This window comes from Geotrypetes seraphini, chromosome 3 (assembly GCF_902459505.1).
Source record: "Geotrypetes seraphini chromosome 3, aGeoSer1.1, whole genome shotgun sequence".
Classification (NCBI taxonomy): Eukaryota; Metazoa; Chordata; class Amphibia; order Gymnophiona; family Dermophiidae; genus Geotrypetes; species Geotrypetes seraphini.
The window spans coordinates 225,176,479-225,191,416 of NC_047086.1; the positions used below are offsets into that span (position 1 = coordinate 225,176,479).

Genomic DNA, 14,938 nt, shown 5'->3' on the forward strand with positions numbered 1-14,938 from the left:
TCTACAGTATTGTTTGGGGGATAAGAGCATGGGAGAAGAGGGGTGATCATGTTTGCTGAATTCAATTATCAAATCCTCAGGAGGGAGGGGGAGGAGAAACAAAGGAGACAAAGCCCCACAGGCCTGAACCAAATTGTTTAAGAATCTAGCAATGCTTCAGTTAGACTATGGAACAACATACACAACATCTTGGACCTTCTCCTCTATGAGTTTCATTGGATACTATCCAAGAAGAGTTTGGGGTCTCAGGCAACAGCTTCACCCCTACCTGATCAAGTTTAGATGAAGAATCCAACAGTGAAAGCCACTCCAGTCTGAGGTGTACACTGCCCCTCTTCACATCCTGTAAGGGGAACCACTACAAGAGAAAAAACATGGTCAAAACGCCATAAGACCGCTCTTCAAATTCGCCCGATGAATTTCTCAAGAAGAGTTATGGCTCACTTCTTTCCTGCCTGACATGCCCCCCCTCCAAACCCTTTACTTACATTGTCCACAATGCCAGCATTCTTTACTTCTCCAAGATCCAACTTCATCCTAAAAGGGAAAGAAAGACAGTAAGAAAAGGCAAGAAGAGAAAAGGGAGACAGAGACAGGCAAAAGAGGACGGTGAAAAGCAGGGAAGAGCAACAGGCATGCACAGGAAGAGGAAAGGAAATGACATGTATGCCTGGGTCAGGAGCTGTCCCATTGCAAATTCTCACTCACACAGTCCCTCTCTTCTGCTCCCTCCCCGCAGATCCTGCCCCAGGTAGCAGAGAAGCTGGTGGCTTTGGACGTCTCTTCATGTCCTACCCAGTACTGGTGGCTCCCCATTCCTTGAAATATTTCTCACCTGCCCATGAAGTCATCCTGATCAGGATCCTTGTCGAAAATTTCCGCCTCCAGTTCCTGGCCTGGGACTTCATGGACGATCACCTGAAAAAGAGGCATAAGTGTTGGAACATAGTGAATGTGGGTGCACAAGACCAAAGAAAATTGAGTGCACCAGAGTGGATCCACAAGAGTGAATGTACTAGAATGAGCTGTTGTGAGTCTTCCAGAGGGCTGAGCGCTCTGAGCTCTTTCTCTGTCACTCATACCTCATACATTTCATTCCATTTGGGGTTGAGATCTTCATCAATAACTTTGCTGGTTAAGACTTGCGTGCCCACCCGCACAATAGCATAAGGATCCGACTTCCCCTTCAGAATCCCCTTCACATATGTGTCTAAAGAGACCAGATCCTTGGCTTCTTTCAGGTGGATGCGGATGATTCCCTGTGGGACAGAAAGATCGTGAGGTGAGATCAGAGGAGGGAGGAAGGCAGAGATTCGTAAAGTGTGAGGTGTGGCATGGTTACCCTGGGCAGTGGGGACCGCAGCTCTGCCACATGCAGGTTTGGCATTAGTGGGACGGTCAGACGATTGGGCAGCACCAGGAGGCCAGCAAGGATGTCCATTACCATGGTATCTGACATAACGCTGAAAAAAAAAAAAAAAAGAAGTAGAAAATGTAGAACATAATTTCAGGCTCATGACTGCACCATTACCACTGCATCCCCTACCTCCTTTTTTTAAATTCTTTATTGATTTTCTAAACTTCAAAAGTGCAATACACAAATATATATTATATAATAAGTTAATATAATCATAATTAAACTTACAAATATGCATAACCAACCATTTTCTCCTCCCCATCCCCCCACCCAATGATTATTCAATAAAACACAGAAACAGAGACTATCCCAATAACCTTACCCTATTCAGATTAAAAATATCCTCCTACCCTCCTCCAATCCCAGGTAGACATACTCAAAAGTCAAATTAGGACAGAAATAGCTCCCCCCCACCCTTTCCTGGAAAGTGTACGAAAATGAATAAAAACTGACTCATAATCAAAGACCTACTATAGTGAAGTAATATATGATGTTAATGGCCCCCAAACCAGCTTAAATAAATTACTGTGCCCCAAACTATCGGCATTCATTTTTTTCATATCTATAGCTGGAGCACAAATTTGCCCACCAGAAAGGAAAATTTAGGCAGTCCCCTACCTCCTGATATCCCTCCGCCTTACACACAGCTTAAGCAACTCCTTCTTCAGTTTTCTATACTGTTCTCCCAAGGGAGCTCAGAATGGCTTATATGAATTTATTCAGCTACTCAAGCATTTTTCCATGTCTGTCTTGGCAGGCTCACAATCTATCTAATGTACCTGGGGCAATGGGGGGATAGGGTGACTTGCCAAGGGTCACAAGGAGCAGCATGGGTTTCAACCCACACCCTCAGGGTGCTAAGGCTGTAGCTTTGACCACTGCACCGTTTCCTTTTTCAAAACAGTACCCAATAAGCCACATATTTTATTTTAAGCTACAAGGCTTTTTAAGAGAAAGAAAAAGCTAACACTCTCACAAATAATGCATGCAGAAAAATGTAACACATTTAGCTGATGCCAGCACCATGATGGAAGGTTCTTTGTTTGCTCTAAAGAACCGGTCAGTGGTGATCCAGGATATTCAAAAAAGCACACTACACCAGCCGGGGCTGGGGCTATATTAGAAGCAGCCTTCATAGCCCTGAAGGGTGGTTGAAAAGGAAGAGCGTTAATATCACATAGGGCTCCCTTTATGAAGCAGCGCTACTGAATGGCATGTGCTGAATGCAAAGAAGCCCATGGAAATCAGAAGCGACATCTCATAAAAGGAACCCTTATTCTGTTTGTTCTAGAAGGGCTTTATAGCCCAGTATTTGCTAAATTAGATTGAGGCTCCTAGAACATGTTTTATTAAAATTTGTTATACCGCTTGTTCTTACGACAGCTCCAAGCGGTTTACAAATACAAAATATGTAAATGAAAAGAACTCCATTTTAAGATAGGACAGACCTATATAAATTCAAAGCAGAAATATACAAATTCATTCATACCAATCAATAAATAAGAATGAAAAACTTATTGTATTAATTTAATATCACAGGATACTAACTAAAAGACCCACTTCCACTAATACACATGAACTATTCTGACAAAAAAGAATCTTTCCCAAATGCTTCTTGAAAATAGAAAGTTTTCAGCATAGTTTTAAATGCTTTAATATTTATCTCGAGCCTCAATTCTCATGGTAAATGGTTCCCCAATTGTGCAGCTATGAAATAAAATGCTGTATTTCTAGTTGACTCCCATCTTGCCCTACTTGCTGGAGGACGAACCAATCTATTATCTTGAAGTGATCTCAGAGTTTTAGTAGGCATACAGGGGATTGTTGTATGTTTGTTGTATGTAGTAAGCCAAGGCATGTTTACAGTCCAATGTGTGAAGAGCTGTTTCCTCAGGATGAGCATGAGGCTTTGGGAAGAAAACTGGTAGCACAATAGATCGATTGAGATGAAATTCTGTGACCACTTTCGGGAGGAATTTAGGATGAGTGTGGAGAACCACCTTATTATGACAGAATACTGTGAACTGTGGGTCCAATACCGACTTAGAGTTCACTCACTCGATGAGCAGAGGTGAAAGAAATCAAGAAAACCATTTTCTAATTGTCTCAAATGGTGATGTCATCAGAGTGGCTAGGACTACATTAAGATCCCAGACACCTGGAGGCGGTTTGAGTGGAGGTTTGGAATTAAAAAGTCCCTTCATAAACCTGGAAATAAGAGGATGGGAGGCCAGAGATTTATTGTTGACAGGAACGTGAAAAGCACTAATAGCACTGAGGTGACCTTTGACAGAATTTGTTTTTAGTCCAGAATTGGCTGTGGCTTTGCAGTTGTGATTTGCTTAAGAAAAAAATCAGAACTACTTTTCTCTGAGGACAAACAGGACAGTTTTTCACATGTGGGTGATAGTCATCCAATGGAGCCTGTAGCTGGTCACCACTAATATTTATCAGCTCGCTGGCTAAGGCACACCCACACTCATGATGCTATTGATTTGCACACTCATACTCACTTGAGTCCTGGAATGTCCAGCAGGTTTGTGAGCCCTGTCCAGTCCAAGGTCATTTTCTGAGATGAAAACAGAGAGTTATGGAAACTAGGTTAAGGTTACATTCTACACCAGAATCAGGGGAACAGTGCAAGAGGGGTCTTGATGTCATGGAGGGAGGGGCTCCCATACTATGAGAAAGTGGTGGGGGGTCCTGATTCCATGGAGGGAAGGACTCCTGTATCATAAGCAGATAATGGAATTCTGATCTCATGGAGGAAAGGGGGGTCCTGATTTCTTGAAGAGGGGCTCCTGTATCATGAGCAGATTTGGGAGTCATAATCTCATGAAGAGAGGGGGCTCCTGTACCATGAGCAAATGTAGGGTTCCTGATCCTTTGGAGGAGAGACTCCTGTACAATAAGCAGATATTGGGGGTCCTGATCCCATCGAAGGAGGGGCTCCTGGACCATAAGTAAATGGTGGGAGCCCTGATTCCATGGACAGAGATGCCACAACAGAGTTCACAGGGGGGGGGGGAAATACACCATTGTGAAAGATGGAGTGTAAATCCCAGGAGGAAAGGGCAGTGCTGGAAAGTGCTCAGTATCTACCCCTCCCCCATTCCAATGTCTCTTTCCGCAACCGAGGATCCAATTGCTACAGAAAAGGGTTACTTGCTTTCAAGTTGCAAAACAACTGGGTCCTATATTCTTTAGACCTGGCACTGATTAATATGACTGTGCAAGCAGTGAGTTGTTAAAACTGTATCACTAACACAATACATTCCCTCTCACCCCCCCTACCAGAGAGTCATAAAGTGGAAGCCCACAACCGACAGGTTCACACTCACCGGCCGGCGGATGAAGAACAGGGTCAGAGCCCCTACGATGGGAACGTCACCAATTAGAGGTTCCAGGATTACACGCAGCATCCCATGCAGCTGGGGAAGCAGTGAAAGACCATCGTGAGGGCAAAAAGCAAAACCTCCACAGATTCCAGGCTTCCATACAACAGAGTGCTTGCAATAAGCATTCAAGATCAGAAATAAACCCCTCCTGCACATCCCCGAAGATTGCAACTTTTCTTCCTCTTTATTGCTGTCACTCCTGCACATGTGCTGGATCCCCACCACCTATATCTTAATGTTTATCAAATCTAATAACCTGCCCTTTTCCAAGACGGCATAAAACTACTTGTACTTTTTCCAAATCTGAGCTCAAAGTGAGTTACAATTTTTTTTTTTTTTAAGTTTATTAGGATTTTATATGCCGCCTATCAAGGTTTTCTAAGCGGTTTTACAATCAGGTACTCAAGCATTTTCCCTATCTGTCCCGGTGAGCTCACAATCTATCTAACGTACCTGGGGCTATGGAGGATTAAGTGACTTGCCCAGGGTCACAAGGAGCAGTGCGGGGTTTGAACCCACAACCCCAAGGTGCTGAGGCGGTAGCTTCAACCACCGCGCCACACACTCCTAAATTCAAGTACTGCAGGTATTTCCCTGCTCCAGAGGGCTTACAGTCTAAGTTTGTACCAAGGTCACAAGGAACAGTGGTGGGGAAAGCCAGATTAAGACATTCTAAATTGCCCAGTTCCAGGCTGGAGATTTGGGGACAGACTTGAATTTCTGACCACTCTATCTTGCTGCGTTATTAGACTTGCAACATTAACTTCAAAGTTGCCAAGTTTTATTAAAAATGTGTTAAATCACCTATACAGGTGTACAATTAAAAAAAACAGTTTATTTTATAATGACCATTACATAAAGTAACACAGATAGGACATACAAATTTACAGATACAATAGGAAAAAGGGAAAGAACTACAATATGAAATGGAAAAGAAACATGACAGGTAAGAACATAAGGAAAGGTGGTTTTAATTTTCTTTGATCTGCTAAAAACCTATTAAGGACAGGATCAGGCACTACAAATCCCACACTGCTTTGGGATTTAAGTTCAAAACCAGGACTGGCCAAAAAGTCTCCAGCCTGGAACTGGGTAACTTACTCCAGAGAAAAGAGGGTGGATTGCGACATCTGGTTTTTACTTTCATTGAAAACAATAGAAGAAAGGAGGACAGATTGAAATATCCGTTCTCCTTTTTCTGGAGCCATATATACTCCTATTCCTAATGCACATCCCTTCCAATCTAATCTTCTACAATTTCCTGAGAGCTACTTCCCTAGCTCTGCTTATGTCCCCACAATGCAATTTCACTGACCTGCACCCCTTTCACTCCAGCTTTACAAAAGAATTTCTTCACTTCCACATTGATTTCAACATCTCCAGCATAACTGGAACGAAAAGATAAATTCATAGACATACAGTAAATATACCCAGCTCATATTTCCTCAAAGTCTCTTCATGCCTTCCCATCACATCACTTTTTTTTAACCTCCCTTCCAAATTTTCCCCATTTCTCAGTTGTTATGATTGATTTTAAGGGCACTCACGGATCAGGCAGCTTCAAGCCTCTCCTAGAAGGAGACAGTATATGAGTATTGGCTTTGGGGAAACTCCCAGCTCCAGCTTCTCCCAGGAGGAGGTGCCGTAGGGGGAATGATGCAGAAGAATAGAGTCTATAAATAGGGGACATGATGTTGCTCACACTTCTTTTCAGCTAGGGTTACTTTTAGAGGACTGTCAGGGTGTCCAGATAGATTTTCAAAATCCAGTAGTGTGTCTGGGTTTTGGAAAGCCCCAAGCTCAGGGCTGTGTCTGGAGGCCCTGTGTGTGGATGCAACTTGAAGATGTCATTATGTCATATCCACACATGCTTGGAAGCCCTCCAGAACTGGCCCGGACTCGGGGAAGGAGAAGAGATGAGGTTTGGGGGGGGCGGGGCTGGAGAAGAACAGGGTGGGGCCACATGTCTTTTTTTTTCTTGAACAGATCTGGCAACCCTATTTTCGGCTATAGCTCAAGATGAGTTATTTCCCTGTCCCTAGAGGACCTACAATTTAAAATTTGTAACTGAGACACTGTAAGGTTAAGTGATTTGCTCAGAGTCACAAAGAATAGTAGTGAGATTTTTGCTGGGCTCCTCTGGTCCTCAGTTTTCTGCTCTAACTATTACACTACTTCTGTAGGTGGGAAACCCCTGTACTCTGCAATAAGAGCTTATAATTTCTCTGCATTGTTTCAGCTGAGGGCCAGAAGACACAGCCCTGAAAGAGTCATATTGCAATGAGGTATGGTCACCTAATATGCAGGTCCAGCAGAATCTGCTTCTTGTCCATCTCTGTGTGCACCTTCACTCCAACCACTTTTATTGGCTGAAAGAGAGAGGCAGAGAATGAATCCCCCAAACAGGGACATGCTCATTGGGACACTTTATTAAACATTACACCAGGGGTGCCAAATCCTGCTCCTGGAGGGCCACAACTCATTCATGATTTCCAGCATGAATATACGAAAGGTTTGTCTGCATGCACTGCCTGAACAGCATGCAAATAGTTGTCATACATATGCATGGTGGAAATTATGGAAACCTGATTAGATTGTAGCCCTCGAGAATAACTGAATTAGGGCAACCCTACTTTAGACAACTAGAAAATTCAAAGATAAGTTTCCAGAACCTGTCCTAGAACCCCCACAACCAGTCAGATTTCCAAGATACCCACAGTAAATACGCAAGAAATAAATTTGCATACTCTGGAGACTTATTACATGTACATTTACCTTATATATATTCATTGTGGATATTCTGAAAACCCAACTATATATGGCATTGTTTATCAATCTAAGGCCTGTGAACCAATGGTGGCCCCTGCAAACCTCTAGGACAGTCCCTGTCAAGCCTCCAGACAGTCCTCGATTTCCTCCAGACACTCCTCCAACCTACTCACCTTCTACCCATTTGTAAAGACAGGAATGAAACATAGAAACATGATGGCAGATAAAGGCCAAATGGCCCATCTAGTCTGCCCATCCACAGTAACCATTATCCAGGGCAGGATTAATTCTTCGAGGGCCCCTAGGCACACAAGTACACTAGGCCCCCCTGGCCCTGCCCCGCCCCTAACCCACCCATGTCCCGCCCCCATTTATCTGTTTTCTTATTTACTTCTTTATTTCCACTTGTATTTCTTTTTTTTTTTTAAATTCAAAACAAAGATTAGCATACCAGTGAACAGTTTTTCTTCTATGCAATCCCCAAAAATCCCCCTTCCTTCTCTTCCCACCTACTTAGCCAGGACTTTAACCCTGAACCTTTTCCATGCATATATAAAAGTGTTCAAATATTTGTAAAGCGATAATACTATCTGAAATATAAGTCTATATAAATAACCAATTTTACAACGCCTCTCAACTGCTCACTCTACATCAACCAACTGTAACCCATATGTATAAACAACCAAATCTGTAACTCCTCTAGTACGTTCCACTCCATGTATGTTAACTTGCAACGAAACAACAAGGCAAGCAGTCCACCAAAGAATCCAACATGAAATAAAAGAAGATTGGCAGAAAATAAGGAGATTCAAATCAGGTTAATTCAAGGTGCTCCCAAGAACAATGCCTGATGCATTTTGCCAAACAAGGCTAGTCAATGCTAACAAAAAACCATGTCTTTCATACAAACAGGTCACAGAAAACACCTTCACCTAGTATGGAATATGTAATCACAAACTAACCTCTCGTCCCTTTTACAAATCTGTTGTATGGTTTTTAGCCATGGCCCATGCTAAAAAAATGCTCTACAGTTTTGTAAAAGGGGGGAATAAAATAGAAATACCTAGACAAAGGTTAAATAAAACCTCCAAGAAGCTGGACTCTGATACAATGCAACACCACAGAAACAGCGATGCATGTCCCCTAAAGCAAAAAATAAATAAATAGAATTTTTTTTATACCTTTGTCTTGTCTGGTTTCTGCTCTCATCTTCTTGTCAATATCTTCCTTTCATCTTTTGTCCTTCTGTGCCACTTCCAGAAACGGTATGCCTTCCCCTTCCATCTTTCTCTTCACCCTCATTGGTCTGGCATCCATCTTCTTCCATTCCCTCCTCCAATGATCTGGCATCTCTCTCCTCTCTTCTTCCCTCTCCCACACTCCTATGGTCTAGCATTTCACTCTCTCCTCTCCCTTACCCCCACTTCCATCAGCATCAGCCCCCTTTCTTTCCCTTCAACCCAATTCCATCCAGTATCCTTCCCTTTCCATGCACACAATTCCATCAGCATCTGCCCCCTTTCTCTCCCTCCACCACCCTTCCAAACCATCCTTCTCACAACCCTTCCATACCACCCTGTCCCCTTTCTCTTCCTCCACCACCCTTCCATACCATCCTGCCATGTTTCTCTTCCTCCATCACCCTTCCATGCTTCTTTCTCCCCTCCAAACATTGCTGCTGGCTCTGCCCTCTGAGCTCCTTTGCCCAAAAGCAGCATTATAACAGCTGACGGAAACGGTCCCCCTGCAGCAACAGCCCCCCCCCCCCCCCCCGCAGCAACGGGCCCCCCTCTGGCAACGGCAACAGGCTCCCCTCCCGGCATCAACCGCAATGCAGCCGGATCTTTTACTGGAAGGTCCCGCGATGACTGCTTCTGCCGGTCCATCCCCCTCCGACATCACTTCTTCCGCAGCAAGTAAGTGACGTCGAAGGGGGATGGACCGGCAAAAGCAGTCATTGCGTGATCTTCCAGTAACACATCCGGTTACATTGCGGTTGATGCTGGGAGGGAGGGCCCATTGTGGTTGATGCCGGGAGGGGGGGGGCTCATTGCGGTTGATGCCAGGAGGGGGGGCCCATTGCGGTTGCGGTTGATGCTGGGAGGGGGGCCCATTGCCATTGATGCCGGGAAGGGGGGCCCATTACCGTTGATGGCAAGGTGAGTCGTCCTCCTTCAGCAGGCTCTCCTCACAGTTTCGGGCCCTAGGCACGTGCCTAGTGTGCCTATTGATTAATTCAGCCCTGACATTATCTCTTTTTCTCTCCAAGAGATCCCACGTGCCTATCCCAGACCATCTTGAATTCAGACACAGTCTCTGTCTCCACCACCTGTTCCACGCATCTACTACCCTTTCTGTAAAAAAAATATTTTCCTTAGAATACTCCAGAGTCTATCACCTCTTAACTTCATCCTAAGCCCTCTCATTTCAAAGTTTCCTTTCAAATGAGACTCAACTCATGCGCATTTACATTACGTAGGTATTTAAATGTCTCTATCATATCTCCCCTCTCTCGCCTTTCCTCCAAAGTATATAGATTATCTTTAAGTCTGTCCCCATACGCCTTATGATGAAAACCACATACCATTTTAGTAGCCTTCATCTGGACCGACTCCATTCTTTTTATATCTTTTTGAAGGTGCGGCCTCCAGAATTGTACACAATATTCTAAATGAGGTTTCACCGAAGTCTTATACAGGGGCATCAATACCTCCTTTTTCCTACTAGCCATACCTCTCCCTATGCAACCTAGAATCCTTCTAGCTTTCGATGTCACTTTTTCAACCTTTGAGATCTGATCACTGCTGCCTCTGCTGCTGTCATCTTTCAAATCTTTCAAAGATGGCAGAATGTAGAAAAGAAGAGGGAAACGCCAAAAAAATGCACAAAGGGCTTTCAAGTTCCAGGTAACTCTACTTTAATGATGGACCCGACATGGACCGTGTTGTGGCATCTTCGCCTGCATCAGGGGTCAGAAAGTTTTGTAGTTTGGTATAAAAGATCGAAATACTGAAGTCACAAAGAAAAAACTTTGCCCAAACTGGTGGAAAAGAAACACGCTAAGTTAAGCTTTTCCACCAGTTTGGGCAAACATTTTTCATCGTGACTTCAGTGTTTGTATATTACAGAAAAGTCTGTTTTATTAGAAATCCAGTAATACAAAATACAGCTTGAAAGCGGAATATAAACCACAGCACAGGATTTCAAAACAGAAAATATTATATATATATATATATATATATATAAAGCCTAACCCTTTCAGCCCCTGAAACCCCCTAACCCCTGAAAGTAAACCTCTGCAGCCCTCCCTATCCTCCCATAGCAGAAACATCCAAAAAGGAAAAAGATGATATATCAATGTGTCTCAAACAGTCTCCCAACCCAATCACAGATTTAATTTATTAAGCATCAGACTAAGAGATTTAGGAGGAAGTAAGACAATATACCCCCTCTTCTACTAAACCGCACTAGTGGTTTTAGCGCGGGGAGCCGCGCTGAATGGCCCGTGCTGCTCCCGACGCTCATAGGAACTAAATGAGCGTCGGGAGCAGCGCGGGCCATTCAGCACGGCTCCCTGCGCTAAAACCACTAACGCAGTTTAGTAGAAGAGGCCCATAGTATTTCCAGACAGACCAAAAGTGTTTCTTCCTTTTGAAAGTCAGGCAAGCATCGCTAGTTTCCCATGTCATCAAACAAACCATCAAATCTTTCCATTGCCAGAAAGAGGGTGGCACATCCTGTACCCACATGTGAAATAAACATTTCATGCCCACAATAGATGCTTTTTAGGTAAATAAGTGACAACTCATAGAGTGTATACCCCCAACCCTGAAGTACCCAAAGAGAACACCTTTAAGAGTAGAGATTAACATTCTCCCAACCAATGCACCCAGATAGTGAAAAAGATGACCCCCAAAAATGTTGCATAAGAATAGCCTTACTGGGTCCATCAAGTCCAGAAGCCCGTACTCACGTTGGCCAATCTAGATCACTAGTACCTGGCCAAAACCCAAGGAGTAGCAATATTCCATGCACACTTGAGCAAAACCACACAGCATGAGCAAGCATTAATTTGTGTACCACGTTTAGTACATAGGGAGGAATCTACTCCCCCCATATGATACTGTATAATATACCTGAGATATATATGCTCTGAGAATATTCCGAAAGTGACACTCTCTGTAATAAGCACTGTAACAATATGCGGCCTATATGAGGAGGGGTATATAGGGTCCTTCCCCGGTTTAGGGAATACAATGATATTGGAAAGCCCTAAGGTTGTTGGAAGTTCTCTAGTATTGGTATTATTGAATGTGGCTGCCAATGGCTTGGTTATATCATTCTTTAGAAGTTTATAAAATTCAGCTTTAAAGCCATCTGGGCCTGCACTCTTATGGAGCAAACTCTGAGTAATAGCCCAAAGTACTTCATCATCAGTGAAAAGGCAATTCAATTTAGACCTAAAGAGGGAAGGTCTATATTCTCAAGATAGATGTCAGATAGCCATCCAGATGATTACACGTAACTGGAAAAGTTACGACAGACTGAATTACACATTTAGGTGGTCAAATATTTGTTCCATGTATAAATATGAGAGAATGAATGCGGAATGTTTGGGGTCTAGTATGACATTCAATAAGGTGTGGAGCCCATTGACTGCATATGTTGAATTGATATGAATGTCAGGTATCTCCCTTTTTACAGATTCCTTACACATCCAGGGGGGATGGGGGGAGAGGAAGGTATTTGGGTTTGCTAAGGGTATTTATCTATAATATTGCAATAATATATGCATGTGCAGTGTAATAGTTATGTGAGGAAGGGAGGGAGAAAAGGATTGGTAATGTATTAATTTTGTGTATTTTAAGTGCGTTATGTATAATGCTCATGTTTAATATATTTGTATTGCACTGTCAAAATTTGAAAATCAATAAAGAATTAAAAAAAAAAAAAAAGATAGATGTCAGGATCTAATCCCTCATTCTTAGAATCCAATTTATACAGGTTTATGTAATAGTCTCGAAAGGTGGCATTTCTTTCTTTATCATGGAGCCCCCCCGAAGTTTCCAAAGTAAAATTTTTTTGTATCTCTGCCCCCCTTTAATTAAATTGGTTAATAACTTCCCACTTTTCTGATCATGCTTATAAAGCTGATAGCGATAGTATAAGGCAGACTTTTTTCGAAAGTTGATGTAAGAGCTCATTAAGAGCAGCTTGGGTGGCCAATAGTTGAGTCCGCAACAGGGCCTGTGCCACATTGCTTTTGGAGTCGCACTAATTGATGTCCTAAGCATACAATCTCTTGATCTCTGACCCCTCTTTTGTGGCTATAATATCTCCTCAGAGGACCGCTTTGGCAGACTCCCAGAATAAAATCGCAAAAACGTACTACACTAGCAGTTTCTAGCGCAGAGAGCCGTGCTGAATGGCCCATGTAGCTCCCGACGCTCATAGGAACTCTATGAGCGTCGAGAGCAGCGTGGGCCATTCAGTGTGGCTCCTCGTGCTAGAAACTGCTAGCGCAGTTTCGTAGAAGAGGGGGTTAGTTTATAGACAGGGTCTTCAACCAAAAGCAGCTCGACTCGGTTAACAGTAATCTATAATAATAAAATGCTAAGCGCGCATGCGCACTCTAACCGTGTGTTCCCTGAGTCCTGATCTGTTGGGCTGTGGCGGTAGGAGTGCTAGGGTGGTGAAGTAAGACATTTTTAAAGCTGCAGGGGGGGACAGAAATGCTGCTGCATAGGGGGCAGGGAGAAAGACAGATAGTGGGAGGGAGGGAGACAGAAAGAAAGACAGACAGACATATATTCTAGCAGGGGGGTGGTAAAACAAAGGGAGAAGAGCTGCTGCTGAATAAGGAGAGCAGTGAAGGAGTGGTGGTGGACACAGGGAAGGTAAAAGGAAGGGAGAATGGACAGGTGGAGCAAGCAAGGGGTGGTGGTGGACAGCCAAGGAAAAAGAAAGACAGAAATACAGAAAGCGGCTAAGGAGAGAGAGAGAAAGAAATAAAGACAGACACACACACATATATTCTAGCACCCGTTAATGTAACGGACTATAAGACTAGTGCAGGGGTCTGCAACCTTTAAGACATAAAGAGCCACTTGGACCCGTTTTCGAAAAGAAAAAAAAACTTGGAGCCGCAAAACCATTATAAAACAAATCTAACACTGCATATATTGTTTCTTATCTTAATGCTATATACAGGATCACTAAATTGAAAATAAAATCATTTTTCCTACCTTTGCTATTTGGTGATTTCATGAGTCTCTGGTTGCACTTTCTTCTTCTGACTGTGCATCCAATCTTTCTTCCTTTCTTTCAGCCTCCTGTATGTTTCCTCTCCTCCAGACCTCATTCTCTCCCCCAACTTTTTCTTTCTGTCTCCCTGTTCCCCCTTCTTTCTGTCTCCGTGCCGTCCCCCAAGCCACTCGGTTTGCTGCCACCGCAATCGGGGAACAGCCCCCAAGCCACCGCCGTCCCAAGCTTTCCCTGCAGAAGTGTTGCGCTGACTAGCATTCCGCTCCCTGACGTCAATTCTGACGTAGGAGAGGAAGTTCCGGGCCAACAAGGCATTTCTCCTCATTCCATCCAGCCTGAGCCCCATCTCTCCTTGATCCAGCATTTCCCTTCTGTGTCTGTCAGAATTACCATTCCACCTATTTTCCAGCATCACCCTTCTTTGTGTCCATCTCACCTATATCCCTATCTCACCACTTTTTCAGAATCTTCATTTGTCTCTGTCCTTATCTTTACGCCATGTTCACCGTTTGCCCTTTCAATGTCTTTATCTCCCCCCCCCCACACACACACTTTTTCAGCATTACTTCTATGTCTCTATTTCACCTCCTCTTCATGTCCCCTCTGTATCTCTATCCTTATTCAATAGGTCCTGCTTACCCTTTCTCTTCTTTGTGTCACTATCTCCATTTTCAGCTTTCCCCCCTTTTCCTTTGTTACTGCACCCTGTAGCTAGAATCTTTCCACCCTCCCTCCACTCCAGCCCAGCCCAGTATGAAATATTTCCTTTTGTTTCCCTCCCCTCTCTCTTTTCCTCCCTCACCCACGAGTCCTGCATCTGGCCCTCTCCCTTCTACCTGCACCTGGCAACACCCCCCTGCTCCGCGGCTCTCTCAGCAACTCGTCAGCAGCAGTGATCAAGACAAGCTGCCGACATCGAGGCCTTCCCTCTACGAGTCCCGCCTTTGTGGAAAAAGGAAGTTGAAACAAGCGGGACTCGCAGAGGGTAGGCCCCGACGTCAGAAGCTTGTGTCGATCGCTGCTGCTAAGTTGCCGAAGAGAGCCGCGGAGCAGGGGATGTGGCCGGAAGCAGGTAGAAGGGAGAGGGAGA

The 14,938-nt window shown here is 43.9% G+C and overlaps 1 protein-coding gene across 2 annotated transcripts in view; it reads right to left on the minus strand.

Moving 5' to 3' along the window:
* The window catches only part of ESYT1 (extended synaptotagmin 1), a 141,122-nt gene that overhangs the window by 68,679 nt on the left and 57,505 nt on the right, over positions 1-14,938 (minus strand). For both annotated transcript variants that reach the window (XM_033937188.1, XM_033937187.1), the window contains exons 4-12: positions 7,111-7,184; positions 6,131-6,203; positions 4,759-4,848; positions 3,931-3,986; positions 1,343-1,463; positions 1,083-1,259; positions 836-918; positions 489-537; positions 269-358 (exon numbers count right to left, since the gene is read on the minus strand). In XM_033937188.1, coding sequence (XP_033793079.1) covers positions 269-358; positions 489-537; positions 836-918; positions 1,083-1,259; positions 1,343-1,463; positions 3,931-3,986; positions 4,759-4,848; positions 6,131-6,203; positions 7,111-7,184 — 813 coding nt within the window. The remainder of the gene's footprint in view (positions 1-268; positions 359-488; positions 538-835; positions 919-1,082; positions 1,260-1,342; positions 1,464-3,930; positions 3,987-4,758; positions 4,849-6,130; positions 6,204-7,110; positions 7,185-14,938) is intronic.